General features: G+C 34.3%; 2 protein-coding genes across 2 annotated transcripts; one reads left to right on the forward strand and one right to left on the reverse strand.

The window, feature by feature from the left end:
• Positions 1-1,361: 1,361 nt before the first annotated feature.
• LOC137807491 (RING/FYVE/PHD zinc finger superfamily protein) lies at positions 1,362-10,340 on the forward strand. Its single transcript, XM_068608156.2, has 7 exons — positions 1,362-1,610; positions 1,703-1,957; positions 2,950-3,035; positions 3,140-3,286; positions 8,889-9,012; positions 9,637-9,923; positions 10,047-10,340. Exons 2-7 carry the CDS (start codon positions 1,765-1,767, stop codon positions 10,137-10,139), a joined length of 930 nt encoding a protein of 309 aa, XP_068464257.1. The 5' UTR covers positions 1,362-1,610; positions 1,703-1,764; the 3' UTR covers positions 10,140-10,340.
• A 517-nt stretch (positions 10,341-10,857) lies between these two features.
• LOC137807490 (potassium channel AKT1) lies at positions 10,858-17,657 on the reverse strand. The gene is made up of 11 exons (XM_068608155.1): positions 17,288-17,657; positions 15,896-16,261; positions 15,732-15,789; positions 15,316-15,633; positions 14,989-15,234; positions 14,613-14,711; positions 14,445-14,477; positions 14,173-14,358; positions 13,753-13,947; positions 13,581-13,656; positions 10,858-11,947 (listed from the first exon to the last, which is right to left on the reverse strand). The coding sequence occupies exons 1-11, from the start codon at positions 17,437-17,439 to the stop codon at positions 11,049-11,051; spliced, it is 2,628 nt and encodes an 875-aa protein (XP_068464256.1). The 5' UTR covers positions 17,440-17,657; the 3' UTR covers positions 10,858-11,048.
• Between the last annotated feature and the right edge of the window lie 367 nt (positions 17,658-18,024).

Below are 18,024 nucleotides of genomic sequence, written 5' to 3' on the forward strand. Positions count from 1 at the left end.
AAGCTAGGTCATTCAGTGTTGTTTTAGCTTGAATGAGCAATTCTAGCTTGAGCTAGATTAGTACTTAATTTAATCTGGATACTTTTAGCTTGAGTTAAATCTTCTAGCTTGAGTTAAATGTTTCCTTTATGTTTTTCTTCTTTGCTCCTTCTTGTGATCTAATTAAGTCTTTGTTTTCTTTCTTTTAATGCTTCATATTCATTTGAAATTTACACAAAAATTGGGATTAAATTTCTTCATTTGTTTCATGGTTCAAAATATATAATCGGATTAAATAATTCTCATATTAGGGTAATTTTCTTACATTAAGCAACAATTAAGTTCCAAAATGTTCAATTTTTCCAATCATAAAAACTACACATTGAAACTTATCAGCCTACCGAACGGTCAGACCCACCCAAGCCCATTTTGTCGAATAGTGTAAGAAACAAGCAATCTCGCCACAGCATGACCAAGGCGTTTTCAAGACACACTATCCCTGATTATATTACATAAATGCTATAATTACTTTTACAATATACCTAACTATATTTTCTTGCACAATATCCTTAATTATATTACATAAATGTTATAATTGCCTGCACAATATCCCTGATTATATTATGTAAATACTATAATTGCCTGCATAATATCCCCAATTATATGATAGAATATTTCGATTTATATGCATGATATTCAAACTTTGTGAAGAGTTACCATAATATGACGCATTAATACTTGGAGAAACTAGGGTCAAAGATCTAAGCCCATGAAAACTTATAAATACATGACCATTCACAAGAAGTACTCTCAACTGACATCTTTGCACTATATTCACTATATACACAATATTTAGTGCTATTGAGCGTCGGAGTATCATCGTAGGAGGAACCCTTAGTTCTCTGAAGGTTGAATTACTAGATCTTGAAGAGAGATCACTAGGAACCCATTTCAAAATGTTTTTGTAATGATTGTTTTTCAAAGTGGTGGTTAAATTGAGGAAGCTTCTGGAAAATATTTTTACATATTGAAATGTAATTTAGAAAAAAAATGAATAAAATAAGAAGTTAAAAAATGTTCAAAATAGTTTTTTATCAAAGAAAAAATTCTAAAAACAATTAATCAATGGTTCTTAAATGCGTGTTTATTGAATACACTTTTCAAATTTATAATAATAAATTTACACCAATTAATTTTATTGGGTTACAATACAAAATTGTTTTCCTTAAAAAAAAATCAAAGTCAAACTTGAAGACAAGAATTAGGTTTGCGATTACAATGAGCCTTGTATTTTCCTTGTGAAACTGAAGAATCAAACGGAAAAAGAAATCCAAAACAGTACTTAAATTTATAATAATAAATTTACACCAATTAATTTTATTGGGTTACAATACAAAATTGTTTTCCTTAAAAAAAAATCAAAGTCAAACTTGAAGACAAGAATTAGGTTTGCGATTACAATGAGCCTTGTATTTTCCTTGTGAAACTGAAGAATCAAACGGAAAAAGAAATCCAAAACAGTACTTTGAACCTGTCCGTTTATTATCACTGAGGATAACATTTCATTAGGCCTAAATTGTCATCATCCACATTCTTAAGAACTGATTCACCAAGGACCCTCTGAATTTCAGGTACCTTGTTCGAAATTGATCCAATTGACCCTTTTTGTTTTCAATCTTTCACCCCACCGTCAAGGAGCTGAATCTTATGATCCCCGTGATAGGTTCGGCGATATCGTGTTGGGTTAGGGTTTTCAAAGCTTTCTTGATCGAACAGTAACCATCAATGAAGGGGGAAGTACAGCTTCAGCCTCCACCGGTTATGCAAAACCCTAGTGATTCGGACCCTTTGCTCCTTAACCAGGAGGAGGACGATGAGTCGCCGGGAAGCTCTGGTGAGATCAAGGATGACGAAGAAGACGTTGAGGCAGGCTTACTCCCCTGTTGTCGAATTTGCCTCGAAAGCGATTCTGACCCAGGTGATAATTCCTGCAAAAGCTTTCAAATTTTATGCCCAATTTTCTCATTTTCGGTTAGAATTGTTAAATTGCGAAATATGGGCATTTGGGCATTTCCCTGTAAATAAAACAGAGTCTTCATAAGTGAGTGGCTTCGGAGAGTGCAGTCAGAGTCCTCAGAATATATGAACCAGTGTATCGTCGTCATAATCAAAATTGGTGACATTGTGACCAAATATGATAGTTGTGGTCTTCATTTTTGTCTTTCCATTGTAAATTGTATTTGTAGAATTGTAGAGTCTGCAATTAGTCGTTGTTGTAACTTTTATTCGTTCTACACATGCTATGGTTTTGACTTTTCTGTACAATCGAAAACCAATGTCATATAACTTCACCTTCCATTTTATTTTGCTAACTGTCAAACTAGAAGTTTGTATTTTCATATTGCTTGTTGTACACCTTGGCTAACAGTGGAGGCTGAAATTATGTTTACTTTAATGCTTGAAATAATTTTCTTTTTAATTTAATTTGGTTGATGAAAGGGGATTCAATAAAATAAACTAGGCTAAGGAAATCTGGAAACTATTTTCATTTATTTAAAATGTTTGCTGTTGAATTCATGCATGCACTTTTGTTCCATTCCCAAATGCTATATCCAGTGCTTAAATTTAATAAACAACAGCAAAAAAAATAAAAAAATTTCTCTGATGCACTTTCTCATTTTCAGTTAATGTTGTTAAATGGCGGTGCCATTGCCACATTGGCAGAATGATGTGGTGAATTTTGCCATCTGCCATTGATAATAATTTCAGCACTGAATAATGTGATTAGAATTTAGAAGAAAACCAATGATAAATTTGGATAGATAAAATGATCATTGGGCTTTTTATTGAGATTTGGGCATTTCCTGTACTTGACTCCAAACGTGCGCAACTAATCAGATAAATGTACATGATATTATTGTTTGGGTGGTGGTATTCTTTTCAAAGCTAATTGTTGTTTTGATTTTGTAGAGGATGAATTGATATCTCCATGCATGTGCAAAGGTACTCAACAGTTTGTTCATCGCTCATGTCTTGATCATTGGCGCTCTGTAAAGGTGTATAATTTGATGTTGGTGTTCGTGTGTAATTTTAACTGCTAGTATTAACTTGTTGAGATCATATACTAATTTGGTGAAGTTTTATTTTTGGTGCCTTGTAGGAAGGATTTGCCTTCTCACACTGCACCACCTGCAAAGCCCAATTTCATCTTAGAGTTGAATTATTTGAGGACAACTCTTGGCGTAAAATAAAGTTCAGGCTTTTTGTGGCAAGGGATGTTTTCCTTGTTTTTCTGGCTGTACAGACTGTGAGCATTCTTAGCTTTTCCTTATCTTTCATATTTAATGATTATGTTTTCCTTGTTTTTATTAAGCTCTCTCTAGGTGGATGTTCTTTGTTTAGAATCTCTCAGTTTCAAGTCACTCCTACATCTGTTACCATGATGAAATGTTATTAGTTATAGCTTATAAACACTCTTTTTTTCAGAAAGAAGATGGTGCTTATACTGTAGGATTGTTAAACTGGACTTTCATATTGGTATTTGGTCAACATAGTATGCATAAATGTTTATTTTGCATTGGGGTAGGAACAATAGATATATAATGGACACTAGTGGAAGGAAAGGCACTTTTTGTCTTTTGGTCTACATTTTTTAATATATGAATTGGGATAGTTAAGGGAGAGAAAAGTAATTGTTAAGGGATATATAACAGTGAGGTGGTTTCTGGTATCACTTGAAAGTGCAAAGAAGTCCAAAAAAATGTGCATTCCAAATGAGGATACCACATATTATAATTGTTTTGTATATTACGGTATTGAGCAAGGTTGTCAAACTCGAGAGTGTACACAAACTTGTGAAACTTTCATATATTTGACTTGTAGATTTATAGTTTACCTAATATAAGAAGTAATATAAAAAAGTTATTAATGACATGTATGCATAATATAATTCTCATAATACAACAATAGTTCGATATTTCCATTTCATAAGAAAGAAAAGTAGTAAATCCCAACAATAAAGTATGATAGTACATTAGTGCTACTAAATAAGATTAAACTACATAGATGATTAAACCATATATAATTTCGTAAAAGGATAAGTTCTTAATGTGAAAATAATTAAAAAAACGAGTTAATTTCTTCAAAAAGTTTGATTGCTAATGAAACATTGTCATTATGGTTGAAAGCCAGACAAAAATGACATCTGATTTTAAACTCCTTGACTCGCTTAGTTCAAAGAGTTTACTTAGAAAAGAGTTTGATAATGGATTAATTCATTTTCTCTATCTAAGATCTTAATCTCCTAAGAGTTTAAATGTTAATTCGAGATTTTGACAACCTTGGTCTTTAGACTTTTTTTTTATATGATATGAGATAAGAGTATTTTAATATCACGAGTCTATGAATTACTAGGAATTTTTTGTAATTCATAACCATTGTTGTCAAATTCTCAAGTTAACTTATAGACTTTAACGAGTTATCAATTCTAGGTAAAGAATGTTGGAACAACTGGCTCTAGAAGGGGGCGGTTGAATAGAGCCTGGACTCTTCTCGCAAAGAACTAGACTAGACCGTTTATTGCACAAACAACACAACAAATTTTATACTGGTTCACCAAAGCTCAATGTCCACTTCTCCTTTAAACAAACTGCTCAAAAGGTTCTAGTAATAAAAACACTTGATTACTAAGAGTACACAAACCACTCCTGGTTACAATGAATACATAGACCACTCCTGGTTAGACGGTTTTAACTCACCTCCCCTGAATTTAAGACCTCAGATAGAGAAACAAGAACTCTCAAAGAGAGAACAATTTAAACTCACTGGGATTGCTTCACATAGTTAAAATTTACAATAGTTTTCGCTCACCCACAAAGAATACTCAACATTATATGATCACTAGAAGATTGAAAGAATTGTAGATTCTTGTATTTTTCTTCATCTTGAGTCCTTTATTTAGACTTGTAAGATGATTGTTGTAGCACTTTTTTGGCAAGATATGATTTTTAACTGATTTTCTTCAAGTGTACATGATCTTCTATGTAATATTTTCATCAACGCATTTAGACTAGAAGCTTGAATCTTGATGTAGAAGGATATTGTATGCTTCTTCATTTGTGCTTTTGCTTTTTACTATCATGGAAACATTTTAAACAACATTTGCATATATAACAATTAATCGCATTTAATCAGAATCGCTTAAGTATTTTGTTTCATCAATTGTATAATATTTTTACCGTTTGTAAAATAAAATCTTTCCAAACTTATATATATTAACGTTGAAGATATTGTATCAATTATGTTTAAAACCACTTGTTTTATATGTTGAAAACATTTGCTTGTTACAACTTGATTACTGTTTTAATTTAGACTATAAACACACAAGAAACGTTAGATTGTCTGTCATCAATCTAGTGGTACCATTGGATGATCTAGTGATCCTTCAACTAGCACTAAACACATATTAGAATGTTCAGATAATAAATTCATATTGAACAATTAAATCACATTGAGTGTTTGTTATCATCAAAACTCATAGATGATTTGCTAGTATTAAAGCGTTTAGAAGGGATTTATGGATTAGACAATCTAGGGTCTCAACAATCTCCCTCTTTTGATGATAACAAAAACCTTAACCGATAAACAAGTAATCGGAGATTATGCACAACAAAAAACATTTATTGGATGCAATTGTGTTTTGTGTACATTTAATCAAAGTAATTAGAAGCACATAGTAGCAAAATAGGAGTAAAATAGAGCAGTACACATGAGAATCAAGCATAACAAAAACAAGAGCAAAAACTAAGAACACAAATTGTTTTTTTAACAACTATTTTCTCTCCCATTTTTGACAACATAAGAAAGGGATCATTGAAGAAGACATCATTGTTGGATGGGGATGGTGGAGGTGGTGGCTAAGAGGGCTGGCTATAATTGGACAGCTGGACTAAGGGAACGTTAAACTGACATAGCAACTAGGCAAAGGAATTTTGGATATGGGCAGCAAAGGGTCAGGCAATTTGCTCTATCCTCTGAGCTTGACGCTTTTCCATGGCTCTAAGTTGTTCAAGTGCAGCTTGTTGTTCTTCTCTGATACGTCTTGTCTCATCATCTAGAGTCTAGACGGTATCAAACATAACATCTGGTCCTTGACTTATAGGGACTACATGTAAAGCCTCTGAGATTGAAGTCTTAGGATGTCGAACTGCCTGAAGAGGAATGAGCCTCTGTTCCCTTCAATATGTTAATCTACCACTGCTCAGCCTCCTTCCTGAGAGCTTCTTCCTCTTGAGTCTTCTTCCTAGCAAGCCCTTTGTCTTAGAGTGCCACTCTAGAATAAAAACCACGTTTTCCTTGAGCAGATTGTACTTCAGAGACTGATGATCAATAGCTGCTTCAGTGTCTGAGTCTAAGATAGGCTTGATCTCAGCAAAGGAAGATTTGTTAAGGTCATAGTGACCAACAACTCCTCTTGGAACCTTCATGAGCATCTTCCAAAACGAAAACTCTGGTTCTTGCAGGAAAATTGTGGTGGTATCATTGAATGATCTAGTGATCCTTCAACTAGCACAAAACGCATTAGAATGTTTGGTTAATAAATTCATATTGAACAATTAAATCACGTCCAATGTTTGTTATCATCAAAACTCATAGATAGCCTATTGATATTAGACCGTCTAGAAGGGCTTTATGGATTAGACCATCTAGCGTCTCAACAAAGATTAATTCACTATCAAACCTTTTTTTAAGTAAAATATTGTAAACCGGCAACACTCCCAAGTTAAGAACAGTGCTGGTCCTGCTATTCTGAAGGATATGATGTCTTCCACCATTTCTGTTGTGGTACTTGCCATTGAAATGGCACCTATGGCGGATTATCAACTTTTTTGTGTAATTTTCGTTTCTCAAAACCATAATTTTGGGTTTGGCACATTTTAAAATAATCCCCAAGCTTTAACACGAGAGTGTCTGAGCCCTCTTTTAAAAAAGCCTTCTCCTTTGTTTTGTATCCTTTTAGTTTGGCACATTTTAGAATAATCCCCAAGCTTTAACACGAGAGTGAATGAGCCCTCTTTTAAAAAAGCCTTCTCCTTTGTTTTGTGTCCTTTTAGTTGTCTACGACAATAACTTGCTTCGGTGATGTGAACAGCAGTGATGACTAAGCTCTGATGACCTAAACCTTGAAACTAAGTTTTTTTTTCTATTTTTCTTGTTCCGTCCATTTTGTTTTATTTTTCCTTTCTTCTCATTTGTTTTTCTCTCCTTTTCTCCTCTTCTCTTTTCACATGTTTGTCTTCATCTAGTTGTTGCTTTGTTTTATAGTTTTATTTTTTTTTCAAAATTTTAGAACCAGCTATTTGCTTGTTGCTCATCGTTCCCAATTATTTTTCATTTATGGGATAATGTAAAGCACCCAAAACCAAAGCAATGCATCCTAAGGTTACTAAATGAAATGTTAGTGTTTTTATGAGTTATGTATAGGACTTTATGTGATGACAATCATGAGAATTTTGTAAATGTTATGAAATTAGTTTGTCATTATGATTTTTTTTAATATATTCGTAATTTATATTGTTTTTTATGTTTGTGTATGTAAATTTGTCCACCATGACTTTCCGCCATAGGCCGCGGTGGGTGCGTTCACTATATTTATTGGTGGATATTTGGCTCACCGCCATGGGATAAATTGACCCCACCGTGATAGTGTTTTATGTTTTTCATGCATTGTTTTTTAGGCCAATGTAAATGTAGCATTGTTACAATGGCCAAGTCATTCCAATAAATTAACTTTTCTGAAATCTTTTCACTTAAGGAACTTGTTTTTTTTATGAATCTGTGTATGATTTGGTCCTTATTTAGTTTGATCTTGTTTAGTACTAATGTACTATCTTATTTTATTATTGTGGTTACTACTTTGCTTTATAATGGAGTTGAAATGTTGAGTTATTGTTGTGTTAAAGTATCATTTATGCATATATGTCATTACTAGGTTTTTCAGTATTATTTTTTTATATTAGGTAAACTCTTTACAAGTTTGCAAGTAAAGTCTACAGAAGCTTAACGAGTTTATTATCTAAACTCTCTAGTTTAACAATCTGGTCATAGCTAATATAGGGACTGTCTCTAACTGTCAATATTCATATTTTTACAATTTTTTTCCCATGCTTGGGTCAATATTGATAATTTAGGCCGGGGTGGGTGCCATTCACTATATTTATTGGTGGATATTTGGCTCACCGCCATGGGATAAATTGACCCCACCGTGATAGTGTTTTATGCTTTTCATACATTGTTTTTTAGGCCAATGTAAATGTAGCATTGTTACAATGGGCCAAGTCATTCCAATAAATTAACTTTTCTGAAATCTTTTCACTTAAGGAACTTGTTTTTTTATGAATCTGTGTATGATTTGGTCCTTATTTAGTTTGATCTTGTTTAGTACTAATGTACTATCTTACTTTATTATTGTGGTTACTACTTTGCTTTTAAATGGAGTTGAAATGTTGAGTTATTGTTGTGTTAAAGTATCATTTATGCATATATGTCATTACTAGGTTTTTCAGTATTATTTTTTTATATTAGGTAAACTCTTTACAAGTTTGCAAGTAAAGTCTACGGAAGCTTAACGAGTTTATTATCTAAACTCTCTAGTTTAACAATCTGGTCATAGCTAATATAGGGACTGGCTCTAACTGTCAATGTTCATATTTTTGCAATTTTTTTCCCATGCTTGTGTCAATATTGATAATTTAGGCCTTGTAAATTACCTTTTTTTTTTTATACTTTTAGTTTTTTTTTTTTTGAAAATTGATTTTGGGATGTAGCTTTATTTGTTTGGAACATATTGTCATACTGTGTAATGCTTACTTGCAAGTTTTGTCTTAAGCCATGTTCTATTTATTTGCTAGGTGATTGCAGCTATTGGTGGCTTTGCGTACATCATGGACAAAGATGGTTCCTTCAGGAACTCATTTGATGATGGCTGGGATAAGATACTGTCAAGGCATCCAATTCCGTTTTATTATTGTATTGGTAAGCTTTTCTGTCATCGAAGTTATTTGTTATTAACAAATGTCCAAAATTCCTCTGTATGGCTTTTTTCTGCAGTCAGATTTTGGTGAAATTAAGTAATCATATTTCTCCATATCGTCATGTAATCCGCTTTGATATTTGCCTCATCCTTAATGTTTAATGTTATTCTCAATTAGTATTGCTAAGAGATTACTGTTCATCCTGTATTTGAGTGGAATTTGGATCCATTCATGTTACACTGTAGTGATGTTGGGAGACAAAGACACATAACCAGACTAGTTAAGTTTGATTTGAATTAAACTACGTATCAAATAGCACGGGAGAATCAAAGTCTCTTAAGTCATTAATAGAAATAGTAGACTCCATCCCTGTTTAATGGCTTTTAGGAGGGGGAAAGGGAAGAACACCATGATAGAAAGTTAGTTTTAACGTGTAGAACATTTTCTCTGGGCTATTTTCTTTGCATGTTCCTCAAACAGTTCAAACTGTAATGTCCAAACAAACTTCATTCAATGGATCTATTTTTACATTTAGTTAATTAACCCTTGGTAGTAATGCTTGTTTGGAAGCTCCAGATTTTCCTTCCTGTTCATCTCTCTCTGATGGTTTATATTTGTATGTCAGGAGTGCTGGCCTTCTTTGTACTGATTGGGTTTTTCGGTCTCATACTGCACTGCTCCTCCCTCAATACCAATGACCCCAGAATGGCTGGTTGTCAGAACTGTTGTTATGGATGGGGCATTCTGGATTGCTTTCCCGCTTCCATGGAGGCATGCTTTGCCCTTGTGGTTGTTTTCGTTGTCATCTTTGCAATTCTTGGTATAGCGTATGGTTTTCTTGCTGCCACCATGGCCATTCAAAGAATTTGGCAGAGGCACTACCATATCCTCACCAAGAGGGAGCTTACAAAGGTAGTAATACCCTACTGCTATATTGAATGCCCATGTTATATCTTCTAAATAAAATCATCAGCTGCCCTAAATGATTTTCATATTTTCTATATTCTGTCTTACATTTGTTGTAAATATTTACAGGAATACATAGTAGAGGATCTTCGTGGCTGTTATTTCCCACCAAAGTTGGACCCAGAACATGAAGGCCGCTTGAAAATGCTCAAGCTTTTGTGATTACAAAGCACTTACCTGTAAAAATGTTTTTAAATGATTACAGTATCAAGTTGTTGCATTGTTTAACTGTTACAGTCTCATCGCTCTCTTCTCTTCTAAACAAAGAATCTGGATCCTTGCCAGGTTCTGTATACTTCAAATTTGACTGGAAAAATGATAAAAATATATGCAGATATTTGTCCGTGCCCAGGTTGAAGCTAAGTAATGATTAGTGAACCACTCCAAATGCCTTATTAATTCATATAATTCTGTCTATATTTCTCTGTATCACCTCGTATATGCCCCCTTTTTCAATCAAAAGGCTTTTCGGGGGTCCACAGATAATTTTTCTTGTTATATAAGGATGGATGGCCAAGGCAATTTTACATGCTTACCCAATATAAATTGAGTGTTTTGTTGTGATGAATCGCTTTATCCGTTATCATGTTGAGGTGGTGGAGGACATGACTAGTGGCTACAAGAGTGCACTGATAACTGATGTACATATCTAACCCAATTCATAATAGTGCAGTGAATATGTACTTGGTTTTTAACCCAATTGATAATAGTACTGAATGTTTTGTGGCCTAATGTGTTTGCGTACACAATTTAGAAACACGCCATATTATTAGGTGGGGAACACTCCTTTCCGTACCCCCTCCCCCTTCCCTCTTCACAGTAATCGTAACTTCCAAATCAGTAAAGCTTTGTGTATAGTAATTCGAAGACAGTTTCCAGCTGAAAGAAACCGATGGCCAAAATATTTTATTTCACATTAGTAACAATGACAAGAGGGCTAAAAGATTTACAGTTGAAATCACGGATATGAGACCGGAAAAAAATTACAATGTTATTAAAGACGTTCCTTATATGCATATACTACATATGCATGTCATTTTAAAGAGATGCTGGAAACTGGACACTTGGATTCTATAGCCCATCAGCACCTAGAAAGACAAGATGGTCACCATCTCTAATAACCTCTAAATCTTCGATTTGACCTCCATCTTTGCATATAATCTTAGCAGGATAGAAACCAAATTTTTTGGCTCCAATCTCAAGTAGCTCTTGAAAGGTTTCAGGTAGTAAAACAAGCTTCCCCGCAACCTCACCCCTCTCAGGGCAACTAATAACTACCCTAGTTGAACCAACTGCACTACTACTCTGCATGCCATTGCTTGCCTTGTTATTCATGTTAAGAGACAAAAGCAGGTCCTTTTCCCCATTGTGTGCTGCTACCATTATCCCTAAGAGTGAGTTATGATAATTGTTGCTCTTACGCCTTGGACGGGTTTGGGTCTGGCTCTGTCTCTGGCTCTGGCTCCAAGAGGCATCCGTTCCATGAAATGAGCCGTCAAGGGGTAAAGGCATGGTTGGCTCACTAGTAAACCTTCCAAGGTACCTGATCTTACTCGGCTTCTCGGGAATGGTAACGGAAGACTGAACCTTAGGCTCCACAGTGGAGTCAAAAATGGCTTTTATTTCTGTATGTGATTGCTGATCTGCCAGATCTGTAGCGGTCCAGCCATGCTTGTCAGGTTTGTCAATGCTTGCCCCGTGATCCAAAAGGTATTTGACAATTTCAACGTTGCCGTCCGAGACTGCAACGTGCAACGCTGTGGTCCCACCGTTGATGCTTGGAAGTGTGATATCTCCTCCGTAGCGCCTTATTTCCTTCAGCAACTTCAATTTGTTCTGCTCAACAGCCGTACATGCAAACTGGCCCACATCCCCGCATTGCAAGTTAGCTCCATTTTCTTCCAACACCTTGCTAACTGACTCATGTCCTCCCACTATAGCCTCCCACAGTGCTACATTGCCATCCAAATCTGCACGTACAATATCCATCTTGAGTTTTTTCTTTTACTTTTCAGATGACTAGTATCACTAATACAAAGTAATTGAGGAAAAATGTTATAGTTGGATTAAAGCAACTTGTTGGCCTAATTCTTTATTCCCCTACCACTCCATGCACATGCATATGATAATGACTTCTGGATAAGGTTTAGATATTATTGTGTCATGGGGGGAGTGAGTGTTACAATGTCAACCTACAGCTTGTTTCATTTACATTGATAAAACTTCTTATATAATGACATATTCTAATATGAAATCCGTGATAGAATTTCAACTACTAAAATCCAAAATAAACGGAGATACAATCGATGAATGGTCTCTGAATTTTGTGCAACTTGGGAAGAAGATAACAATGAAAATGCCATCCCTCTATTTTTAACTTACGGACCCCCACCCCCAAAAAAAAGTTGAAATAAATTAAGAAACTTATTTTCTTAGTAAGGGAAAACAATTATTGTTAATAATACTAGAATAATTAGCATTTCACTTAATGACGATGAATAAAGTATTAGGAAGAGAATCACAAGTAATATTAATAAGAAAATGTTGAAATAAGTTATCAATAAATCATATCCAGGAACTGATCCAACTTAGACGAAGACAACGAAATAAATAAAAAAATCAAATACAAGACGAAGACAACCAAATAACTGAAGTTTTAATTACTCTTTCGAAGCCAAAAGAGGCGTGGATCATTCCACATTGGTGGCATGTGTCTCTTCGACTTCTCACAATAGCAAGTTGATTTTTAATTAGTCGGTTACCAACCATTAGAGACTTCAGTTTTCAAATAGGAGACATGCATAATGGAGACTCTTTCAATTATTAACAAATTAATAACATCCTTTTCTATTATTAGTTATTACATTGCAATGACCTTTTTTCCTCTTCAACCTCATTATGTGTCTTGCTAAGGACCAGTAGAATGTTGACAAAGATTAAAATATCACAAAATGAGGACACGGACTATGTAAGAATGGATAGTTTTAAGTATATTAATCCTACACGAAATATGTGAAGCAAATTAATTAATTATTTTCTTGGAAGCAAGTCCAAAGGCACATGGATGTACAAAATTCAAGGATATTAAAATTTATGAGTTTGGTGTCCTCATCAGGCACAACTTGATTGGTTTTATGGTAATTGTTAAATAAGTTGTAGAAATCTAAATCTGGAAATTTAAGTTATGTTTAAGAAAATGAGTAATCACACACTAACGAAAGTTTTGGAAAATAAAAGAAATAACAAACGAATTTAATGTTTTTAATTTAATAAATGAAAACTTTATATTTGTATTCATATAATAGTCATCTAGTATTTAAAAAATATTTATTTAAATAATCATTCATTCCTAGTCCTGGGTAGTGTGATAAACAATCTAATGTGGCAGACTTATAATAGACAAGAATATAAATGCTTATTAATTAAAACTTTGAAATCCTAACTTTGTAGGAACTGTCATGCATAGAAGTCTTCATCTTCCACATTCTTCAAATTGTTTGTACGTATTTGTATCTAAGAAATTTTTATCGTTTGACCTAAGAACTTGTCTAATAGTATGAGTGTTTAATCAATAAATTTAAGAAAGTGATAAGAAATATCTACCTTTAATGTTGGGATCCGCCCCATAATCTAACAGAAGCAGAACACAGTTCTCTTTGCCGTGAGATGCTGCTATATGCTGATTTTGAAAAAATAAACCCGCACTTTAGATTAGAAGAAATAGAAAATAAAAATCTTGTAAAGGTCAAAAACAACATTATAACTATTCACCCACCAAAGCTGTCCTTCGATTGTTGTCGGATTCGTTTGGATCCATGCCTCGTTTCAGCAACTGATGTAACAAGAAGTCATCTCCTCTTGCTGCCGCAAAGCACACACTAACTGGTAGGTCCATTCTACCACGAGCTAACATGGTCTCAATCTCTGCCAAAACTCCCTCCATGATTGGATCGTTGAGCTCCTTTAAATGCTGCTCACCATAATAAGTCCACAAATATAAATTTACTGATTGCTCTGTTGAATAAGATTTTAATATCTTTTTTAAAAATCATTTTTCTTTCATTCAATTATTATGTTTGAACAAGCCTATGTACGATATGCTACTCTAATGTTGGAAGGCATATTAACTAAATCAGAAAAATGTGCTAGTTTTTCATTGTCAACATGCAATGAATGGATATGATGTTATGCAGACCTGAAGCAGATTAGTCATGATTATGGTTCCGTCTCCCACGTTGGCCTGAAGAATATTCAAGAAAGTAGTACGGTTTAACCTCAGCAACTGGCTTAGTCGCTTCGTTCGAACTGTGAAAAGCTGTGGCTTGTAACAGAGCACACCAATCTCACCAAAAAGATCACCAGTTTTGGCCTCTCCAACAACCTGAAATCAGTTACCAACATTAAGATTTAGTATCATACTATATATTCCAGCACTCTTTCTTATCATGTATTAATAAATGGACTTGCCTGTTCAACCCCATTTTGAAAAATTACCAGGTCCTGTCAAACAATTAAGGCATTAGAAACAACTTTTTGTTTCCTTAAGAGGAAGAAAAATCTCATTCTGTTACTGTAAAATTTTGCTAAATTTTGAAATGGGGGTATATTATTCACATAAATAAGTTGGACAATTACCACGGCACCAGTGACCAGTATATAAAAGTCAGTGGGGGCTTCGTTTTGCAAGATAACATCTTCTTTGGGTGGAAAATATTCAGCTTTCATCTCTGACACCTTTTATAGTAAGTCAAAAAAAGGGCCCTCAGTACAAATTGAAGATTAAAATACACATGGGAGGTAATATATTCACAATGAATAGCAAATACATATACTTAACTTCCTAAAATATTAATCTTTTAATTATTTTTATTTTATTTTTTAATTAAAAATATTATTATATTATTATAATGAGTTGTGAAGTGTTTGTGTTTTACTATTTGTAGTGCCAAAGAAAAGTTTTCCAATACATATTTATATCATTTATGAGCAGGGACAGAAAATTTGCATTTACCAATTGAAAGAGCAAGTCATCCGAAACCCCGTGAAACAAGTAGACCTTATCAATAAGAGAATAGAAAAGATGATGTGAAATGCTGGATCTGATGGCTTTGGGAAGAGAATCAAGTGTCTCTTGCTGCTGCAACCCTTCTGAGTCTGTTCTATGCTTCAAACACAAGTGGGCAAGCATTTGGTCTTGCAACCTAGGAGGCAATTGATTCCTATGGGCAAAATTTGAGGCAGCTTGGATGGTATCTCTCTGATAATTGAGAAAAGTCATATAAGTTTTACATTTTCCTGAACTTAAAATGACTAACTGGGACTATATCCGTATACTTACAAATTTTCTGGTTCGACTTGTGCCATGGACAACCAAATTGGTCATATTACCAATCAAATATGCTGTTAACCCCAGATTAAAGAGCATATAAAAGATGTCAAAGGTCATCTCCCTTGAATTCACTGGATGCAAATCTCCATAGCCAACAGTTGTTAAGGTAGTAATAGACCAGTATATAGATGTCACATATCTTGACCACAAGCTGTGTTCAAGGAAATTACCCATCGCTACACCAATCCATGTCTTTGCTGGATCATGATAACGTGCAGCAATAAGATAATAGAAACATGCAGCACAATGAACGGCGAAGAGGGTAACCTATACAAAGCACTCACACAATCAGTCTATTATTAAACCTGTCAAATTCCTTTTCCTATTTTATAAAAATTATAAATATAATAAGTTTGGAAACTTACAGAAATAAGCTTAGCACACCGAACCCAAAAATAGTTATAGTTTCTGTCCTTCTCAAGCCTACTCAAAAATGTATTATTCATATTCACAGTTATGATATGAGCCACATAAATGAGAAAAAAAAGAGTTGGAAAACATTGATTCATTGGAAAGCTGTCAATATTACCGAGAAAACAAAGCACTGACTCTTCGAAGACGCCAAAGGCGAAGCATGTTGAATAAACCATAGGATTGAAGAGGAGAAGGTGATATCTTTTGTACAAGCTCTGAAGGAATGATGGAGATAACATCGAACGCCAACCAAGTCCTTGCATATTTCCAAGCAATATCTTTCCGGTCGTCCACGAACAAATAGGTGGTTTTGTCAATGTAAGCCACGAAGAAGGTGAGAACTATATCCACGAAAAAAAATCCATTGACAATATTATCAGAAATGGAAAGGGGTGCTTGTGGCTTCTTCAAGAATCCGAATTCGAAGGGAGAAACCCAAGCAGTATAAACTACCAGAACAACAAGGAAAGTTTCCCATATCCTGCAAAATCCAACAAATTTTAATTACCTAATACTAATACTCATGTCATCTGCGTTATAAAACACAAAAAAGAAAATATTTTTTTACTCGAAATTTCAGTTTCAGTTACAGAGTCAGTAACAAAACATATTTATTGGGAAATATGAATTATCCCTTGACACTTATGTTCGGTGGAATCCAATACGAAATCTTCCATTGCATGCACAACAACCACCAGACTCTAGTTGTTTCAAATCCAAGGAAACAAAGTCAAACTTCATAGTTTGACTACTGACAGGTGGAAGCTCGTGGCTCTGCCTTTGAAAACTGAATTTCAATATGGTAAACCAAACCGAAAACGTTTTTTTATAGATTGACTCAGTTAGTCAGAATGTGATTTATGTAGCCGATATCAAATGATATAAGGCCGGTTGCAATTTCTGTGTTAGTTTTAATGATTTGAATAGATATCAATGGAAGAACAGTTTCCAAGAGGCAAGCAATTAAACTATTATTAAAAGAGAATGAAAGGAGCGAAATTGCTCTTTCGGTAATCAGCAGGGATCACAAGGAAGAGATCCAGTGCGGTCCATTCAGGTTATGAACAGCACTGAATACGACACAGTACTAAAATCACAGAAACGCGTCAAAACAAAACAGCCAGATATTTGCATTAAGCATTTAGCAAAATTCTAGAATCGAAAAGAGGCCACAAAATTGAGCAAGGAAGGAACGGCCAGAATACTTTCAAAAAGAAGGAGTTAAGAATGGAATAGAACAAAATAATAGCATCTAACGAAAACAAAGGTGCAACAAAACAAGTCAACAAGCCTCGTTCCGAGGAAAACAAAGAAACTGCAGCAAGTATGAACACCGTAAGTCCTTGTTTTGTTTCCCTTTCTTTCTCGACAAGAAAAAAAAAATGTAAAATATATTGAAGCTCTGAAACGATGGAGAAACAAACGTGTCTGTCAAAATCAATTAAGACGGCATTTAAACAAAAGAAAGCATAAAGAACCTTAAATATGAAAAGGACAAAAAAGAAACCTGTAACGGCGGTCGTAGGGCGATAGAATGAAGCGGCGGAGCTTGATTCTGCGGTTGCTTTTGGCTCCGAGAGACGGAAGTATTCCGGTGGAGAGACTGTAGTGGCTGCCATCCCGTGACAGTTCAATCTCTTCTTGGCCGCAGACCAACATTTTTGTTTATTTGTGTTTAGTTGAGTTTGGTGGTGGGTGTGTTGAGACGTGTGTGACTTTTACAGAAACCTTAGTGCAAGGGAGTTTTGGTCCTCATGGTATTGCGGAGGCGGTTATGAACGTGCTTTTGTTCAGACGCGATTCTCGCTTGGAGAATGGTGGCAACTGGCAATGAACCAAACCGGCCCGTGTCCTTTATATACACAACAGTTCAACACAAATCCGGAGGCTCTACTACCTTCGTGGTTTTCTTTTTTCTGTTTTTTAACAATATTTATTGAAATTAAATACAGTTGTAGTAATTATTATTTTTAACAATAAAATATATAGTTTGAGAACTTTTAAAATTATATATATTTTTAATTGATAAATTTAGAAATAAAATATATAATAAAGAATAAATTTGAAATTAAATGATATGAAAATAATATTAAAATAATAATATATTGAACTTGATTGTCTTTCACCTTTCGGGCAGGTTTTTATCTCCAAATATATATTTATTACGTTTTTATACTTTATTGTAATAAATGATTTATTTTTATATAAAAATATTAATTTAAATGGTTGATATAAATTTTAATT

This window comes from Phaseolus vulgaris, chromosome 3 (genome assembly GCF_051622355.1).
Source record: "Phaseolus vulgaris cultivar YP4 chromosome 3, ASM5162235v1, whole genome shotgun sequence".
In the NCBI taxonomy this organism is placed as follows: domain Eukaryota; kingdom Viridiplantae; phylum Streptophyta; class Magnoliopsida; order Fabales; family Fabaceae; genus Phaseolus; species Phaseolus vulgaris.